The sequence below is a fragment of the Doryrhamphus excisus genome, chromosome 20, assembly GCF_030265055.1.
Source record: "Doryrhamphus excisus isolate RoL2022-K1 chromosome 20, RoL_Dexc_1.0, whole genome shotgun sequence".
Classification (NCBI taxonomy): Eukaryota; Metazoa; Chordata; class Actinopteri; order Syngnathiformes; family Syngnathidae; genus Doryrhamphus; species Doryrhamphus excisus.
In genome coordinates, this window is record NC_080485.1 from 3,056,415 (window position 1) to 3,077,445 (window position 21,031).

General features: G+C 39.1%; 1 protein-coding gene across 1 annotated transcript in view; it reads left to right on the forward strand.

Annotated features, from left to right (window-relative positions):
- eys (eyes shut homolog) overlaps nt 1-21,031 on the forward strand; it is a 272,564-nt gene that overhangs the window by 83,110 nt on the left and 168,423 nt on the right. Inside the window, exons 20-24 of the mRNA XM_058058308.1 lie at nt 3,124-3,237; nt 5,934-6,131; nt 9,264-9,385; nt 10,904-11,025; nt 12,406-12,665. Of these exons, the coding sequence (XP_057914291.1) occupies nt 3,124-3,237; nt 5,934-6,131; nt 9,264-9,385; nt 10,904-11,025; nt 12,406-12,665 (816 nt within the window). The remainder of the gene's footprint in view (nt 1-3,123; nt 3,238-5,933; nt 6,132-9,263; nt 9,386-10,903; nt 11,026-12,405; nt 12,666-21,031) is intronic.

Below are 21,031 nucleotides of genomic sequence, written 5' to 3' on the forward strand. Positions count from 1 at the left end.
CTTCTGGGCTTTGTTGTTGAACACAAAATATACCCGCCCAAATGTCTGGCACTTTAACGTTCATACTGTATTACCAGGCACCATATAGCTGTGAAGAAGGGATTGTAGGTGCAACCAGCCTTCACGTTTAATATTCTATGCAGCATCTCAAGGCTTAACTATGCTTAACGCCAACTTGTATTCATCTGAGATGAAGGACAGTGAAAATGAGTATGGATCTTAAAATAAGGCTCTTCTTCAACTCCCATAAATGTCGTTCTCTCAGGCAGCGACTGTGAAGTCAACATAGACGAGTGTCTGTCGTCTCCTTGCCTGAACAATGCCGCATGTGTGGACTTTGTCTGTGCGTGGGGCTTTATGGGTTAGTCAACAGCTTTTCTTTTGAACATGCATTTACATAGGAATACAACAGTTCCACAATTCAGTATGGCTGAAAAGAAGCAGGGATTATTTAATCATATCCCTTCTTCATTACTGACACCACTGACACATACTGACCAGTGTAGAATACTACATATTACAATTTTAGTTACTTAAGCCATTTTTAAGCTCAAAAGGCTAGGAAGAATAGAAAACCTGTTTATGATTTCTGAAATATGGTTTTATGACACCACCATAGTCACCCTTGCACTCCTGTCGTTCATCGTTTTTTTTCCACATTGCAACTCTTATGCTGCAGGTAGCTGCTAGTGGGCTAAGAAGCTAACGGGCGAACCAGTTAGCCTTAAATTTATTTATTTTAAACATAAACCAATGTACCACTTCCACATGGAATGGGAGCATAACTTTTTTTTCCACTATCATGTTGAACATGCCATGGCTGACGTGTTAAAGTAATGTAATGTCTCAATCTTTTTATGACAATGTCATTATTGCCGCCTCGTGACCGGAATACTACATATCATGTGCATTTCACTATGTTTTGACTAATAAGAAACCATAGCAATCCATACAAAAAAGCGATCACTTATTATTAAAAAAACAATATAGCAAGGGAGTATATTGTATTGTATATCAATGAGTATGTTTTTGCAGGATAAACCCTTGTTCTATAACATTATACGAAATGTTAGTGTTTTATAGTGTTAATTCTGCTTCACTAATTATTTAACACTATGTGTATTCATAAAACTCTTTTCTTACCATTTCAAACTCAACATCTAACACTTTACATATCTTATTGGTTGATTTGCTGGCCAATTATTTCCCAACATGTGCTGCTGTGATACCCTCTGCGAGATGAATAAAGAATCACTGCAATGCTTTCCATTGTCAGAAATCAAAGTAGCAGTAACTGCATTTGAACTGTTTTCCACTAATAAATCCCACAGAGGAAGATTTGCTGTGCATTATGATCAATAGAAGCAGCGGCGCTACCCTGCTTTAGTAATGAAAGAGAAGCTGTGAATGGTATTTGGCAGAGAACTTCCCATTAAAAAATGTCCAGAAATAATATGTTGGAGTATTTGGCTTTACAATTCCATTATGCTGCTGTGACACTTGAAAGAACATTGAGGTATTATAAATGTATTTCACACTGCAGTACCCAAACATTACCCTCTAAATATCAGCACAGTATACAATAGTATGTCCACCAAAAAGTTACATATTGTCGTCAAGGTTATGCAAAAACTATTTCCACAAGATTTAGTGGAGCATTGGGCTATGTGCGTGATCTCCCTGTGCATATGTAGGTCCCACAGCCCAAAAACATGCATGCAATAAACAGTTGCAGGTGGTGCATTATGTACCTGGGTCTTCATTGGGAATTTAAGCCACGTCTTACCACCATCATTATTACAATGCAATTAGACAAACCATGAATAATATAAAAAAATGCAATACAACTGTGTAGCATTGCAGAATTGTGGATGAATACCGCTATAACTAAAACCAGAAACCCACAATTTATCTTCTAATACATCATTTCTAAGCCGCAAACATCTACACCACAATGTCACCTGGGGCATTTCAAAATCAACATATATCTAATAATACAGTATATCAAAAACAAACAACATCTGACTCACTCACTCGTCAGCAAGGATCTGGAAGACTTCTGGGCAGACATGTGTATCAAATATATATACTACATTTAGGGTGCAGCAATGCACAAACTTCATGGTTCGGGTCGATAAGGTGTTATGGTTCGATCAATACTTTTTCTATAAAAAAATAAATAAATTACCTTGCCTTTTTTTATTTGAATTTTATTTTGATGGAGGTACACCTTACACCCATCCTCTGGTGTGCTACAAGTACTAAGGCTGATGGACTTAAAAACAAAAAAAAAACGTGGTATCAATTAAAGGAATCTTGTAACAAGGCTCAGGCAGCATGTTCTGAAATGCGGTATTATCCACAACACAAAATGGTTACATGTCGAGAAAATTGAAAGTAGCTATTTCCGTCCACGTGACACTTGCGGCATACTGTTGGTTTTTGTCCATTAGGGTCATTCTTGACCTGAAATCCAAAGCCAGATCAGATCAATCCCAACTCTCGGCAGCATGGTATGAATATGAGAGGCGAAGTTCGTTGGCTCTGTGCTTGCCAGTGCAACTTAAGCCAGAGTAGTCAATCACAGATTGATAAAATAAATATAAAAATGCATACTGCTCAAGCCACATGCCTATCAAACAGTGACGCCTGAAAGGTTTGATCGTTGCACCCCGAATATAAAGTCACTTATTTGTTCATGTAACAAACAGAACAATGAAATACATTTTGTCCTTTATTCGTGTCTGAACATTATTAAGCACCCTGCTGTCCACTTGATTGGTGCCCAATCCAGGGTGTAAGCCTACCTTTCCCCCAAAGTCAACTGGGGTAAACTCAAGGTTCCCTGTGACCCCGAAACCCGAAAAATTAATATGAATGGGGTAGGCCTTTATGCAAGTCCCACCCAGACCTTTTGCTTCAAGTGCCTGCTCTTTTACAAATAATCTGTCAGACCTTTCCCATATGGATTTACTAGGCAGCAGGATGCACTTCTATAAATTGCAGCTCATACCGTGCAGTCGATTATTTTGCCGTTAAAATATTGACTAGCTTTAAACCTTAAACTATGGATGACATTTATGTAAAAATCTGTTTGTTGCAATCCTTTTTTTTTTGTCAAAGGTGCCCGGTGTGAACTTCACATTGATGAGTGTGCTTCATCACCCTGCAAGAATGGCGCCACATGCATTGACCAACCTGGTAATTACTTCTGCCAATGTGTGGCTCCATTTAAAGGTAATGAGCACTAAGGGAATGGCAGACAAAAAAGGCAAAGTTAATTAACTTCACATACTATTATTTTCGCTTGTCTAAACTCGCACATCTCAACAAAATGACTACATCTTCATTTGCGACCTAAAGTTAAGGAAGGAATAAAATGTGATTTGTGGCTGTTATGTTTGCTCATCAACTCAAATAAAGCATAGTTGGTGTCATTATATTCTAATATGACTGCTTACTGATGAAAAGAATGCTGGTGCTTTGGACTACCGTATGATGATTTAAGGGTCAGGCATTAAACACATTATGGAGAACAATGAAGCAAAGCCTTAACAACTCATTGAAGTTGAAGTGAATTTTACTCATATAAATAAGTTTTGTATTTGTTCATTTGTGGAATTCATCAAATTAGTTTGCTTCTCAAGCTACTTTTTTTAATATTAACCAGTCAAACCATTCTGGTAAATCAATAAAAGGATTTAAAAAACAGTATAGCTCACTTTTCAATGTAAGGTTTGAGTTCCAGGGAAAAAAAAAAACAACAACCACGAAGCAATGTTGCCTGGAAAAAATAGGAATAAAAAATAAGGACTCCGAAAAAAGGAACTGCAAAACAAAAATACAAAACAGCAAGGAAATGTAGGACACAATGACAAATTGCCAAGTGGTTGCCGCTGCTGCTCGTCAGTCCAGACCTCTACACTATAATATATGACACAGTTTAAAATCGTATTTTGTCTAATAACATAACAAAAACATACCACTTTCACATAAACATCTATTCACCAGAGATGTCAGGTTCTCTTCCTCAGTCAGCCATTGCGGCTGGAACTTGACTTATTCAACATTTTGCTCTGATCAACCAATTGGAGGATGGAAATGTGATGAAAGTCGTGATTTCACTGATTCGCTCGAGAGGCAATGCTGACAATTTGCTGAAAAAAAATTGGTAATAATGTGTATGTGACATGGGCCAGCACTCCTGATTCTGAAAGCCCTGGGTATATTAGATTGCAACACAGAGAAGCCCAAATCTGAAAAAAAGACAACTTACAGTCGCGTACACTACGGGAAGGAGTGTAGCTAAGAAATATGCTACTAAATGAAATATGCTACGAAATTGGGAATAAATTGATGCAATTTCATAGAACAAATAATACAATTTGAAAAGATTCTAAATGTACATCAGTGATTCTGATAGTGTTTAGACCAGGGGTGTCAAACATACGGCCCGCGGGCCGGAACCGGCCCCCAAGGAGGTTCGATCAGGCCCGCAGGATAATTTGAAAGTGGAAAAAATGCATAAAAGACATGGAATTAATATTTTTAATTCTCTGCAATTCATGGATTATCCGCTAAGGGGCGCACTCTTTCCATCAGAGTGGAAGACAAGCCGCATCACTGAGACAGACTGAAAACAGCAGACGGTATCAATGCGCCATCTGCTGCTTGTTACGACGTTGTTAATACCTTGGTCTCTACCTCTCCGCTACACCCTCATTAGCCAAAATGTCGTTATCCAAACGGAGAAAAGTAGATAAGGAGTGTAGAATTTTCAAAGAAAAATGGACCACGTCCTATTTATTTACAGAGATGCACGGAAAACCTCTGTGCTTGGTGTGTTTGCAACAAGTTTCGGTATTGAAGGAATATAATATTCGACGCCACTACGAGACTCATCACAGCGAAAAACTACCAGGGTACCCCAAATTAACAGCCCTGGCTGCTAAAATTTTGTGCATGTTTGGGACAACCTACCTTTGTGAACAAATTTTCAATGCATATTTGTGAATGATAAAAGTAAATTGCACATTTGTCTAAGGAAATATGAGGTGTTTCATGAAATGTTTTGTAAAAGGATAGTTCATTAAATTTCAATATTTTCCTAATGTTCTTGTGCTTCTTTACACCAAAACAAAGGAAAGACATGATATTTTGGTTATTTATAGCAGAGTATGGTATAATTTTAATGGTCCGGCCCACTTGACATCTCCCTAGGCCGTATGTGGCCCACGATGCAAAATGAGTTTGACACCCCTGGTTTAGACCCTGACTACACACCACTTATTCATTCATGTTTAACTATTTAACAATATGAATTTTGCACAAAAAATACTATGTCAAACGTCAGTCATTTCTCATTGTTGAAAACATGGACAAGCTTGTTGAGTTAAGTGAAAATAATATGTTTAGTTCTTTAATTTGACTGGAATTAATGGTGCATTGTTAGTTCTTCGTGTTCTTCAGGAATACATGCACACGTGCATGTTTCCATCACTTTGGAGGGCATTGCATTAAATCAAATTAATATCCCGCAGCCCGCTCGCAACCACGTCTCGCCTATTACAGCTTAATACATCTTTAATGGCCTCCATTTTACAATCTGCTGAGCAAGGAAACACATACCAAGAGCAATAATGTGTTCCAGAAATGTGGGGGAATTTAAATATTTAGAAACACTAATAAGGTTACATTATTGACCGATTATTATTATTATTATTTATTATTATCATTATTATTATTATTGACATTAACATGGCCAGAATTTGGGTTAGTTGGTATTTGTAAGCAATTTATTTTGATATATTTTGTGTAAAGCAACTAATAATTACACAGCATGGAATCCGTCACAAGGAGTTGTTTAAGAAACCCAACAGTCTGTCTTTTACAGTCTTTTAACAGCACTATATGTGCCTGTGTGTTCACTCCAGGTCTAAATTGTGACTTCTTACCGTGTGAGGCCAGTAACCCCTGTGAGAACGGAGCCCTGTGTATGGAAGAGTTGGACGAGGACCATTACCCTTTGGGCTTTCGCTGTCGCTGCCGCCGTGGATTCACAGGTCCCCGCTGTGAAATCAACATGGATGAGTGCAGCTCCAGCCCATGTGTCAATGGGTTTTGTTATGATGGTAAAAAAAAAAAAAAAACACTTATCTTGCCAAAATGTTTAATAACATTCTTGCACTTACTGTCAGCTTACAGCCGGGTCAGTGGTGAAGCTAATAAGGGTGTAATGTGAATGGCGTGATGCCATCTGATAGGACAATCTAGGACGCTGTCTGCAAGAGTAGGCTTAATTATTTGGCTAACGTGGAAGGAAATGTGTTGCTTTAATTTGTATAATTGGAGATAAATGTTGAACAAATAATGCGATGCAAGACGACACACTGTTTGTGGCTATGCTGTTTTGCCGTATGATTGGAAAAAGTATGTACATCAGCTATATGTACAGTAACAACTGTACTGATTCATTTTTATAGTTATAAACTCACCTCAACATTCCAATGCGATCCCATACAATAACTATCTAAATCCCTGCTTTTAAAATTATACTTGGGAATACAGGGCCAGAGACAAACACAATGTAAATGTATTTCCTTTGGTATATATTGGATTTTCTCATGCATTCCAAATGGATGAAAGTACAATGGACGTGTTTGTGTGCTAAACATTTTTTTTTAATTGCGCCACATTATAGGGTGCATGCTAAAACATACGGTTGAAGCACAGAAAAACAGGAGTCTGAGGCGGAGTGTCGAATTCAGGAGCGAACCCTTGTTCAACATCGTCACACTCGTAATGGCAGCAAAAGGAGAGCTCAAAAACCACAACCAAATATTTTTTCCTACTGCCTGAACCGTTCAGGTGGCAACACCCTCAACTTTAATAGTGAATTACTGTACGAACCCCCGAGCACTACACGGTTTACATAAAAAAGGCAACGTATTTAACTTTATTGTACTATTTAACAATACACTCTCCACGTTTTTTATTACTCTTCTGCCACAAAATCTGCCACAAATCCATCAGATGATCTGTATCTGAATTTAACAGCTGGGCGATTTGGCCATCAGACATGGCGGGTTCCCTCTCACCATTGTCGGAGTCAGTCTCAGTTGTCAGGAGGTGGCTGTTCAGCAATGATGCCGGCTTTCGCCAAAGCTCAACCACAGTTAAAGCAGATACCTTAGCCCAAGCATCCACAATCCATTCATATATGGTGGCTTGTAACTCGCCCGGCGCTGCCACCGTGTTTGCCGTTTTTCATCCATCGCTCATGCTAATTCACTTGGAAAATGTGAAATCAAAAGCAGTGATTTTAGTCTACGAGTTGGTTTATCCTCGGCTGCTATTTGAGTGACAGTAGGAGATGATGACGCTGAGATGATGATAATCGTGCTATTAATTTGAGTCAACCAAACACGGAAAAGATGAAATCAAAGTCATCAGGTGCACCATTTACAAAGAGGAGAACGGGCCAAAGATAAAGGTCTGGCACCATAGCGTCACTTTATGTACACCATATTATACAATTAAAGGGAGCTTGAGCTTGTGAAATAAGCGCCTTTCTTTCCTTTCTATTTGTTAAAAAAAAAGTTTTGTCACAATGTATAATTTAATACGTACGTATTTGAATTGTAAAAAGAATGTCAGAATTTTTTTTCAATATTTATTTTTTGACGGCTGCAACTTATACAGTAAACCTCGGATACATCGTATTCAATTGTTCCCACTGGTTTTGTCCGATATAAGCGAAATCCGTTATATACGTATACCGGAAAATGTCCGTTTTACGCATATATCGGATTTATATCCGGTATATGCGTAAATCGGATTTTATCCGTTATAAAAAGGCACTTCCTTGACTATGTTTCCAATGTACCTGGACGCGCAGGCAACGCTGCAAACGCTGCAAATGACGTCGTATAGCGGCCTGTCACGATTCGGCGAATCGGAGCGCCACGATGCGGCCATCCGATATATGCGAGGGAAATTTAATGGAAATGCATTGGAACGGGACTGGAGATTTTGTCCGAAATTGGCGAAATCCGTTATAAAAAAATCCGATATATGCAACGAATTTTTATTGGAAATGCATTACAGAAAAATTGGTTCTTTTTTATCTGTCCATTGTGAGCGAATTTCCGATATATCCGAGTCCGATATATCCGAGGTTTACTGTAGTTCCAAAAAATGCTGATGTTATTGATGCTTCTTGACGATAAAAAAAAATTGAGTGTCCATGATTAAGTGTTGAAAGGGAATTGAATGGGTCTGATCTGTTTGGAAATTCATTTGGAAAATATGGTTAAACCGACTGAAAATGAAAAAATAAATTCATTGCATAAAAGTCAAACATACTGCAGCTCTTGATCACCTTTGATATAGCATCACGATCTACTGTTTGATAGACCTAAGCCAGCTGTTTGGACTAATCTCGATGGCGGCCAGTTCACTGCAGGTCAGTGACACCAGGCCTATAGACCTATCACCTCGTCGCTGGGGAGAACACCACATGGCTGAGATGAGTAATGCTGCTGCCACCCAGGACCTAAAGCATTTAATGAGAGTAATAGAGGCGACACACACCAAGACAAAGTGACAGCATAGATTACGTGGTAAATCTTTGGGATAATGAAGAATCCTGGGACCCTGACTGGGGAAGTAATAAATTCTCTCCTGTAAGAAGCACAATTACCTCTGTCACTGGTTAACTGTGCACCAATGTTGTATTGCAGAGACGGAGTGATGCATCCCTCGCCATTAATAAATAAATCACAAAGAAGGAATGCATAATCAGCCGTGGAATAGTTCACAAATTGATTTCAGAAATTGGCATCTGAAAAAAAAAAAAAATAACAGCCTTGAAATGGGCTACTACCTTCACATCGCCTCACCTGCACTTCACAAGGTGGAAACAAATGACAAGCCTTCAGGGCTTTTATTGAGAAAAAGTGGGATAAGTGAAAGGAGGGAGAGGTGGGTGGGGGGGCGGGGAAAGGCCGGTGGCCAGACAGCTTAATTTAAAGATGGTTAAAGTGTCGCACCCCGTCAGACTGATGCATGATGCAGACTGCCTTGTCACATAGATTCAGCAGGCTGCACCGGTAGAACAATCAATTTATTTTAACCACCATTGAAACACGTGGCGCCACACTGAGATATTGCTGATGATCCTAAAAATTAGTTGTGTTGATGTAATGCTATTGTACCTGCAACTGCTAACTGTACCTGTAAGTGCTGATCTTGTGTCATTCCAGTTGTAGATGGCTTTTATTGCCTTTGCAATCCTGGTTATGCTGGGCTGCGATGTGAGAAAGACACTGATGACTGCTTGAACAGTCTGTGCAGTCGCAACTCGATATGTAAAGACCTCCATCTGGTAAGTAGACCGTTTTTGTCCCCTCTTCTATATGGCAGTATAATGGAGTGATGTAATAGACTTTAAAAGGGTCTTAAAATGGAAATGCATCCCATAAATCATCACAGTTGGTAATTCTCATCACATATGGATTCAAGTGAAACACATAAGGTATTGCCAATTGGCTTTGATGACCATAATGATTTTAGTGCATGGAAGCGTTTGTGTTGTAGTATACGATATACAGCATGTGTGATAATGTTATTAATTGTGTGTCCAAAGAATGGAAATGAAATATTGTTGCATGTGTCGGTACCATAAGGATGTTGTGTACTCGCAAAGATTTATTCACCATCTGAGTGTGATTCGGTTTGAGAAATAAGACCATAAGATGAATACCTTCAGAATGTCACATTGCATGTTGGAATTCATGTCTCCCTCAATGAAGTACATTCCCAGTGCCAGACCGTGACACTACTGCCACAGTATTTGAAACAATGATCTCAGTACTCACTTGTGTTGTCCCTTGAGTTGTTATAGACTAGCACAACATAATTCTTAGTGCTTATTATTCCTGAATACCAGTGAATATTTTCTACGTTGGGACATGCCACTGGAATAAATGTATTAATTTATTTGGCAGTCCCTTTCTAACTCATTATTAAGATAGTGACTTTTTACCCTCACATAGTGCTGTTTACAGCCCAGACATTCCTCTCTCTGAACAGTGTCCTACTGAGCATATTTTTGGAGAATTGCGGTCCCTGAAGGTGACTTAGCAGCAGAAATGAGATTATATTCTTTTGCCAGGGGTAAAGAATCCGAATATACTGGAGGTATCTAATTTATCATGAAATGACTGCACCCAACACCCCACGCCACCCACCCACCAGCCATATCAGGGAAGAATTTAACAGCACCCGCTCCCGTCCCTTAATGTGTGAAATACTGATTAACATGCAGCATCCAGGTCCCTGAGACTAAATGTTGGCAATAAGGAATCTTGGAATAAACCTCTGACCACACAAGCGTATTCATCCTGTATGCATAGTGCAATTAAACCAGTTGCTTGCGTTTCTACAACAAACCATTAATCAACCTTGATATGATTAATTGTACTAAAGCATTGCAATGATGAAACAAATGTGCTTTAGTCTGAAAAAAAAAAAAAAAAAGAACAGAAGATGAAATGTTCTAGAAAATTCCTTGCCACACAAAATATGCAGATGACGACAATGCTGTATGCTTGACGGAACTTAGCATATGCCTTGAATGACATGAGGTGGAAGACAAACAAGCTTTTACGGCAGCATCCATGGAGTGAGCTTCTCCATAGGCAATAATGTACGACAAGCGTGACTCTTCCACAGTTCCCACAGGAAATGCATATTTGATACGAATGGGGGATTGCACTGTACAATGCATTTAGGAAACTTATATGGCAGCATTTGTATAATGAAATGTAAGAACTTGAAATAGGCAATATGAATAAATATAATATGTTCTGTCACTTGTAATGCTTTGTTTTTTGTCATGCAGAGTTATGAGTGTGTGTGTCACTCCGGATGGGAGGGAAAGTACTGCCAACAAGAAATTGATGGATGTTTGTCACAGCCCTGCAAAAACAACGCCACCTGCACGGGCCACCTCGACGGCTACAAGTAGGTTCACGCACTAGCTTGAGGGCACTACCCTTTCCGGATGCATCAGTCACTTAATCATCAAAAAACAGATAACATTATGTCCTTCCACTGGCAAAGCATGTAATGAATTCAATATGGCAGGTAAAACAAATGAGTCAATCACTGGCTCGCAGCATGAAAAAGTTTCCAGGGGATGTGTGACTCATTGGAGGAAGAAAGGCTCTATATCTGCTCAGCTAATAACCGCCCTCGCTGGGGAGACGACAGACGGCTCCAGCTGGGAAGGAAATGCAATGTGGATTGTGTTTAGTGCTCACTGCCATTTTTCAATATTCACCTGCTGCTTGACTACTGGAGCTCCTTCACATACTACGCTCGCCCTTTTTCCTTCATGATCTCAAACCTGAATGCACATCGTATCTATGTCATCTCTGCTCCTCTAATTGGGGCGACTATATCCACTGGAAGGTTGTAGGTTCCAGCCTTGCAAAAGCCCTTTGTGTACCATAAATGGAGAAGGATAGCACCTGGGGAGACCTATAATCAGCAGTAAACTAGTTTGTGTGAAGGCTGAAGAAGTACCAGATACATTTTTTGTATTGGTATTATTATTCCACATCCCACTGGAACATTTCTTCATAACAGCAATATCTGACAATGGCTTCTAATTCAAATGATGTAGTTAATTTGGTAAAGGTGAACTAACTAAAAGCACAAATACAATAAACCTCGGATATATCGGATTCAATTGTTCCCACTGGTTTTGTCCGATATAAGCGAAATCCGTTATATGCGTATACCGGAAAATGTCCGTTTTACGCATATATCGGATTTATATCCGGTATATGCGTAAATCGGATTTTATCCGTTATAAAAAGGCACTTCCTTGACTATGTTTCCAATGTACCTGGATGCGCAGGCAACGCTGCAAATGACGTCGTATAGCGGCCTGTCACGATTCGGCGAATCGGAGCGCCACGATGCGGCTATCCGATACATGCGAGGGAAATTTAATGGAAATGCATTGGAACGGGACTGGAGATTTTGTCCGAAATAGGTGAAATCCGTTATAAAAAATCCGATATATGCAATGAATTTTTATTGGAAATGCATTACAGAAAAATCGGTTCTTTTTTATCTGTCCGTTGTGAGCGAATTTCCGATGTATCCGAGTCCGATATATCCGAGGTTTACTGTAGCTTGTTTCTTTAACCCAAAAAGGTGCCTCCCATTTTTTTCTGTTTGTTTATGCTGTATGTTTACTCTTAAATTACCTAAATCTACCTCTGGCTAACCTGCCAGGTATCATTATCGATCATTACGTATTTGCATGAATATGATAAAATATATACATGAAGGACGTATTCCATCCATATTTCATTTTGAAACTTCTTCTAGGTGTTTGTGCTCATCGGGCTGGACTGGTGTGGACTGTGCTGAGAAAGTGAACGGGTGTGAATCCAGGCCTTGTCTAAATGAAGCTCAGTGTCAGGAGTCACATGTACCCGGGGAATACTTCTGCACCTGCCCCCCATTTTTGAGTGGCCCCTTGTGCAACCAGTCTTATGACCCATGTGATCCCATCCACAATCCGTGCCTGCACAACTCCACCTGTCTGACACGCTCCGATGGAACGGCTTACTGCACATGCCCGGCTGGTGAGTGCATACATCAGCTCTATACTTTCTATTTTTGCACACTGTAGTGTAAGTAAACGAACTGCTTATTTCATTGTCCAGTCATGCTAACTTTATTCAAGTATGGCAATCTTTCCATATTCTTGTGTTGCCCAATGGAAATTAGCTTCACCACTGAAAACATTCCCACTTGGTACATTCTGGTATAAGACATAAAAACAGATATGGAGGTTTACTTTAACAACCCTTATGTATCTTTTGCCAAGATTAAGCATTTTCAAACATACAACTAAAACATGAACTAACAATAAAATATATGTCATTCAGAGGATGCATGCAAATATATTGTCAAGATAAGTAGTATTTTATACTGGTTGCTAGGTGCTAGTAATGTTAATGCAATGTATGGTGAGAAACACAGTCACTGGACTCGCCTCAACAACAGGCTTTTATTGCAGGTTTGAACTCAATAATAATAAGCACAATAATCCTTGATAAAAACACCCACGCCAAACGGAAATTCAACTCTGAACCCCCGATGCCACTCCCTCTCTGTCCCTCGCAACAACACACACGAGCACAAGTCTTATTTATGTCTTACATGGCTTATTTTCTATTATGTTGACTATATTGGGTGATATGCATACAAGTTACAGTAGAATACATCACTTAGTACAATTCACAGTTCCACGTCTTTAAAATGGGGTAGTAATCAGCGTATGTTATTTAATCCTACCCCCTCTCCGTTTCACATTCATTACAATACATTTGTATAAGAGGAAAATTATAAGGCAGTATATGTAGTAAAATAGGAGTCACTGTATATAATCACTGAAAATAAATTACAGTATATTATTATATCTATAATAACACAATATAAATATAATAATAATATATATAATATAATAATAATATAATAATAATAAATAATAACTGATGAAGGTTAATAGTTGACAAACATAATTGGATAAGTGAGTACAGACTATATACTGACAAGAAAGATCATTGGATCATTGTATGTACACAGTGGTTCAGGATTCTTATTCCATGTACTTTGTAAATATCAATAGCTTGCACTTGTGCTTGATTCCACATACTGATATGCTAAAGATTTTTGGCATTGTTCTTGCATATAAATGTTTTAAGTTTCTTCTTTCAAATGTTTTAGGGGTGTTATAGTGGATGGATTTCATGCTAGCAATGTCAAAAGCCGTATTTAGAAGGTCGGAAACAGGTTTTCTATGCTATAACTACAAAAACATCAAATTTGTAAATAATGAATCCTATTTCACAGAAATCTGCTTGTCACGGTTGGGTTTGCAACAAATTAACTATGATAAATTAAGGATTATCGCACATTGTATAAATTATTTGACAGATAATGATTAAAAACATCAAATCAATAACAATTTGCAGAATTGAATTCCCATTGGAAACTGACACCGGACTGTTTTGTGTGCCTCCCAAAAGTTATAAGACTGTAAAATAAAGAACATTAGGTGCCCTAGTAAAGAGCCCTGTGGAACCCCCCAAAGACTGTTTTGAGAGATGAGAAATGCGTTGTCTATCAAACTCATACAATGACTGCATTTACAAAATAGCATATGCTAAATAAAAACAACTGAAGCACTGAATCAACTGCCACATGTCGTCACATATGGCCATCCATCCAACCATCCAACCATCCATATGTACAGTAAACCTCGGGTATATCGGATTCAATTGTTCCCACTGGTTTTGTCCGATATAAGCGAAATCCGTTATATGCGTATACCGGAAAATGTCCGTTTTACGCATATATCGGATTTATATCCGGTATATGCGTAAATCGGATTTTATCCGTTATAAAAAGGCACTTCCTTGACTATGTTTCCAATGTACCTGGACGCGCAGGCAACGCTGCAAACGGTGCAAATGACGTCGTATAGCGGCCTGTCACGATTCGGCGAATCGGAGCGCCACGATGCGGCCATCCGATATATGCAAGGGAAATTTAATGGAAATGCATTGGAACGGGACTGGAGATTTTGTCCGAAATAGGCGAAATCCGTTATAAAAAATCCGATATATGCAATGAATTTTTATTGGAAATGCATTACAGAAAAATTGGTTCTTTTTTATCTGTCCGTTGTGAGCGAATTTCCGATATATCCGAGTCTGATATATCCGAGGTTTACTGTATATCCATATATATTCATGTTGTTTGCATTCATTTGTATATTTTCACAAATTTTCCCAAATGGCGGTGAACCAATAAATTTGCTCCTGTTTCCCAGCAAACTCCACATTCTTCCAAATTACTTTAAACACCAAATGTTAGATAGCGAGCACTTAATGCTTATGAGCTAGGCTAGGGTTGAATTGTTGATTTAAATTCATCTAAAAATACTAAATAATTGACTTGTGGAGAAATTATGCTTTCACCAAAACATTTTGATGATGGTGACCTCTTAAGAGGTTGGAGATGATACGTGAAGACTGCTCAGATATACTGTATCAGTATTGCTCGTGTGTGTTGCACAGTGCCAAATGGCTCTATCAGTGCAAAGTGGGAGAGATGTTTCCAGTTATAAATAGAGTGGCTGGGTTGGTTTCAGAAGGCTTCCTTGGAGAGGAATAAGAAATGAGGACCTTGCTGCATACATTACACCAAGAGCTTTGCGTGGGCTTGCTCGTTTTCACTTCACACAACCATGATGACTCACTACTCCCATTATTATTCAACATAAATCCATCCTACATACATAGCTACTACTCAACAAGTCATGGCTTCAATCCAACACAAGGATTTTAACAGTTATTTATCATTCATGCCTTTTTTAAAAGTTATTTAATGGAAATTGTGTGGAATGTACAGAATTAGCATTGATTACAATTTTCCTACAAGCCACTCCATGCACTCAAATTGAGCCTACATAATTAAAGTTATGTTTAGTTGACAAACTATGTAAACAAATGAAGCTTAATATAGGCTAAAATAAAAGAGTTGGATTCCATACTATCACAATGATATTGTTTTGAAATATCATGGTTTTACAATCATTTTATTGGTGCAATTTTTAAATTTCATTTTTTTTTATTTTAGCTCTGTTTATTGAGATAGCTATTGTTTATATGAGATGAATTGTCCCTCACATTTCAAAAAACAAAGCACTCACTTGCTGGCGACAGTTCAACTCCACTTCAGAGGAAAAACTTTTTCATATCCATCAACTCAAACGTGCACAAAATAAAGAAACCCACTCCATCTGGTGCAGGGACAAATTGTGATTTGTGAGAAAATATTGACAGAAAATAAGTCCTAAATTCACCCTTAAGAAATTATGCACCTCAATGATTATAATGCTTGCAATAGAAGTAATGGACATCTCCACATGCAAAAACAGGGATGTATCTGGTAGTTTTTGCTGTGACTATCTGCAAGGTGGGTGTCAAATGCTGGTCCCCCGGTATGCAGAGAGCGAGACATACCGTGCAAAACACACTGAGTGAATACTGACCTACTGTAGGTATGCCTCGGGTTTGTTTACCAGAGAAGAGGCCGGTAGTGTTATTTTCTGTGCGTGAATGACTGCCGCAGCGTGTTTTTACCATCAGCAAGCATGTAGTTGAGGGGTCTGAGACTGAGACGCCTCCGCGTATTGCAGACACAAATGGGTGGTGCCACAGGGCTATACTGTCGCCAATACTCTCCAATATACAGACCTGATCAAAATCTTATAACTATTTGAAAAATGGCTAGAATTTACCTCTTGCACATTAGGATCTGAATTAGGTTTTAAGTAGCTACAATATATAAAAGCAAAAGTGCGTGTGTGACAAAAAACACTTTGAACAAGTCATTTATTGAAAAGAACAATTAAACTGAAATAGTTTAAGACCATCGCTCAAAACACTAGAAAAAACTCTCAGACGAGGGCCCTCAATCATGAAGGATGCCCGCTGCAACATCTGCACGTGATCAGTTACCGTTTGACGACCCTGCACCACCTGAAGCTATGGTGTTCCACTGAATGAAGAAGCACCCCAGATCATGATGGACCCCCCTCCACTGTTCCTGGTAGAAAACGTTTCAGACGGGATCTCCTTGTCGTGCCAGTAACGTTGGAAGCCATTTGGCTTTCTCCCATGTTTGATGCTCCCTGGCAAAGTCGAAACGGGCAGTTTTGTGGCTGTCAAAAGTAGTTTAAAAACAGTAACTAATTCATTGTATTAATTATCATCAGTGTAATTAACACCTGAGCATCAAGGCAAGCCATACATCTGTTATGACGGTAGGCAGAGGAACATTGAAATATCTCCATCGTCAGAGTTTGACGTTCTTTTATAACTTTATTCTAACCTTAATACATGAAGAGCAGTACAATTCCAACACTCTATATGTATTTCCAGTTCACAAACACATCTTAATAGTTATTTCAGCCTCAGAAGACACTTCCTCAATGTCACTAGATAACAGTGTGGGGCATTCAAGGACTCGGCGAACATCACAACATCATCTTTATTACCGTAAGTGTGTATGTGTGGTCTAAATACAAAGAAAGACTAACAAAAACAGTAAGTGGATATTCTTATCACTCACTAACGTACTGTAAGTTTTACGGTGTAAATACAATTTGCTTTATTTCAGGATGCTTGGAAATCACCGAAAATACATATATAGGTGTCAGTAATCATTCAGTGAGACTTACACTCGACTTGTGACTGATTCCCTATCCCTAATCCGGGTACACATTTACTGTGACGCTGCTCAAGCATGACTTTTATTTACACCTTAGTTAAATAGCTTGTTTACTTGTCTGCTATTTTGGGCAATTCAAGCGTAAATCCATTTAAAATGGCCATACCCTGAAAGTATGTGTCTGGAAAGAAAATAGTGACTTATATCTTATTTATGTTTAACATGTCTTATACAGTAAACCTCGGATATATCGGATTCAATTGTTCCCACTGGTTTTGTCCGATATAAGCGAAATCCGTTATATGCGTATACCGGAAAATGTCCGTTTTACGCATATATCGGATTTATATGCGGTATATGCGTAAATCGTATTTTATCCGTTATAAAAAGGCACTTCCTTGACTATGTTTCCAATGTACCTGGACTGGGCAATGAAAAGAGACGTAAGGTAATGAGAATTGAACTTTATTGGACTCTGAGCATAACAAATTGTTAATTAAGCTAGGCCCTGTTACGCCCGTCAGGCCTACGTTATTTCCAATAGTGAGGTTAAGATCTCATTCACTGCTGTGCTAGTATTATTGACGTCACTCACTTTTATATATAATATAAAATATTATATATAATAAAATAATATAAATCACGCAGGCAACGCTGCAAATGATGTCGTATAGCGGCCTGTCACGATTCGGCGAATCGGAGCGCCACGATGCGGCCATCCGATATATGCGAGGGAAATTTAATGGAAATGCATTGGAACGGGACTGGAGATTTTGTCCGAAATAGGCGAAATCCGCTATAAAAAATCCGATATATGCAATGAATTTTTATTGGAAATGCATTACAGAAAAATCGGTTCTTTTTTATCTGTTCCTTGTGAGCGAATTTCCGATATATCCGAGGTTTACTGTATCTATAATGTTGGGTAATACAAATGCAAAGGTGACTATATGAATGCAATTTAATAATTTGAGAACTCTAATAATAAATAAAGTATTTAGAATAAGGGTGCTCCGATCAATCGGCCACTGGTGTCCATATCGGATAATACTTGCTTTAAAACGCCAATCGACTCCGCCAATCACGTCCTCCTGTGCTGCAGCATCCAGAACAAGCATGTCTGCCGTGTGTGGAACTTCCTGTCTTGTTGAGGGGTGGCGCTTTAAAATGCTTTAGATTGGTGCGGCATTTGGGGCCGAACACTTAGCAGGTTGAAAGGTTGTTTGTCTATCTGAGCTTACGTATGCAGTATAATATTAGTTGAATCTTGTCAAATTGTACTGTATAAACTTCAGGAACCTACAAAACTGAAACCAATCCAGTGGGATACATGGCCAACATGTGAAGTCTCTTCCTATCGGTTCTGTTTTTGGAGTGTTTGGGTAAAATCTGGACGTAAAACCCCAGTCTATTTGGCCTTGCTCTGTATTGGCTCAGTTGCTGTCTTCCTCTAGGCTTATTGCTGAATCTCTTGTGGTTGTTACAACCAGCAGCTTCAAAATTCACCCTTGCACGTGTGCACAATACAAACAAAATGATGCCCCATTCATCACGAGTTGTCAAAAAGCCCGCAGGATACCTTTTAATGAAGTGTGTACGTAAAGCTCACAGCTGGTAATGCTCGCTTTTTGTACCGATTTCAATGTGATATAATTGCATCATTTGAAAAAGGTTAATATTTATTCAGGGTATTGGCCTTAAAGAGGTGTACCGGCAATGCTGCTTCTCCATCGGTGCAGGGGTTTGTGAATATTGATGGTAATGTTTGGTTCAGGTGAGCTAAACAGTATATCAAATAGTTTAAACCACATCATTGTGTGGACACAGGATACTAAGGGTGTAATCAAATTCCGTTTTTTTGGTGAGAAACATTTGGCATGGTAAAGTTCACTCACAAGCTAGACAGACAGGAAGTGTAACTATCCATAGACGTGTCTACTCCATAAACAAATACAATGCAGCCCAGCCTATGGTTCGTGATCGTGCCAAGGAGAAGTCACAGTTACGAACTCTTCTGTCATTCAAGTGTCCTATTTGGGAACACTTTGCCTCCCCAGTGTAACATGTAAAGGACAAAAGCAATACTGAAGACTGTACTAAAGATCTGCCGGTATTGCTCAGCAAAGATTGAGAATGGAGCTACAAAACTGGAACTACTAACGCTGCAGTTCAGCCTCTTTCCTGGCAATACCCTGTGTGGCGTAACTACTGGTATGCTCTAGTCAGGGAATTATCGTCATCCCTCAATAAATAAAATTCTCATATTCCAAAATTTGCAGTTTTCCTTGAAAACCGACGTCTTGACTGAATCTTGATTCTGGCGCACACTCAACCACAAGAACAAACATTAACTGTACAAGTGTAAAAATAAATTCACACTGAAGTAATAAACGATAAAACACTCCACGTATTGAAGGTTCATGGTAATTTGACGGCTTCTTTAATTGATTATTTAGGCACAAACTGCAATGTCACTGCCACTGCTGTGGTAACGTCGGTGTGAATCAGACTAAAAGGCATCCATTAGCAAGGGCCTATAGGGAGTAGTGTTAAAGGGATTTGTTCAACACCTTCGAAATGGAGGTTAGTTTTGTCTACACAGGTGCTTTGCGAGAACCTGCAGGCCAGAATAAAGAATGAAGCCAGAGTAGAGTAGAAAGAAAATACAATGAAAGCACTTGATGGAGGAAAATGCGCAGTTGTTGCTCCTCTTATCACTGAATCTCCTCTGAGCTGTTGGCCGGAAGGCCGACCTCATGGTCCCTGTCCAGCACAGATGTTCTTCTTGGCTCTTAATGAGGGGACGTCAGCAGGGAGGAGCAGACCCGAGAGGAAAACAACCTGAAAAGGCGAGTGTTAGGGCAGAGGTCAGGGTGAGGGTTGGTGGCTGACAAGCACAACAAATGAAACAAACAAGAATAGCATCTCTCAGCACAGATTAAACCGTGAGGTACCCTTACATCAACCTGCTAAGGCGTCAATGCCCTTGCTTGGTTGCTGCACTTTTGGAGGTTGCCTCACATGCTGCAAATGTAGAATTAATAGGACACCTGCACCTTGTTCGGAAATGGCTCCTAAACGCTTCCCAACTTGTCTAAATACTGTATCACTCAGCTAAGACTTTCCCTTTGTTGCCGTACTTATGAATGCAATCAGTGCTGTCATGTCATTTTATGCTGCAGTCGATCATGATTAGTTGATTGACCTATTAACAAGAACTTAATGGATTTTGGCCTTATCAACTTAAGATATGCTGGAACCCCAACTTATTAACCTGTTTTGAGGAACGTACTGTATGTGTATGACACGTCTGAAACTGCTGACTAAAAACCTGACAAGGGAGTCATCATCTAAAGCAGGGGTCGGGAACCTTTTTGGCTAAGAGAGCCACGAAGACCAGATATTTTAAAATGTGTATCTGTGAGAGCCATATACATTTTTTTAAACATTGAATGCAATAAAATGTGTGCATTTTTATGTAAGACCAACAGTTTTAGATATAATGGGCTCTAATTACGTAGACCAGGCACACTACCCCACGCCAATGGGGTGTGGCCAGCACACTTTCGTGAGCAGCGCAGTGTCTAATAATAAATCAAATACTTGCTGCCATTAAAGCAACTTCTGCTGCTGCATGGTTTTGCAACGTACTCAGTATATTTCATTCTTTTGGCCATCTTCGTCAGAAGGCTTGGTTCTGCAGCTT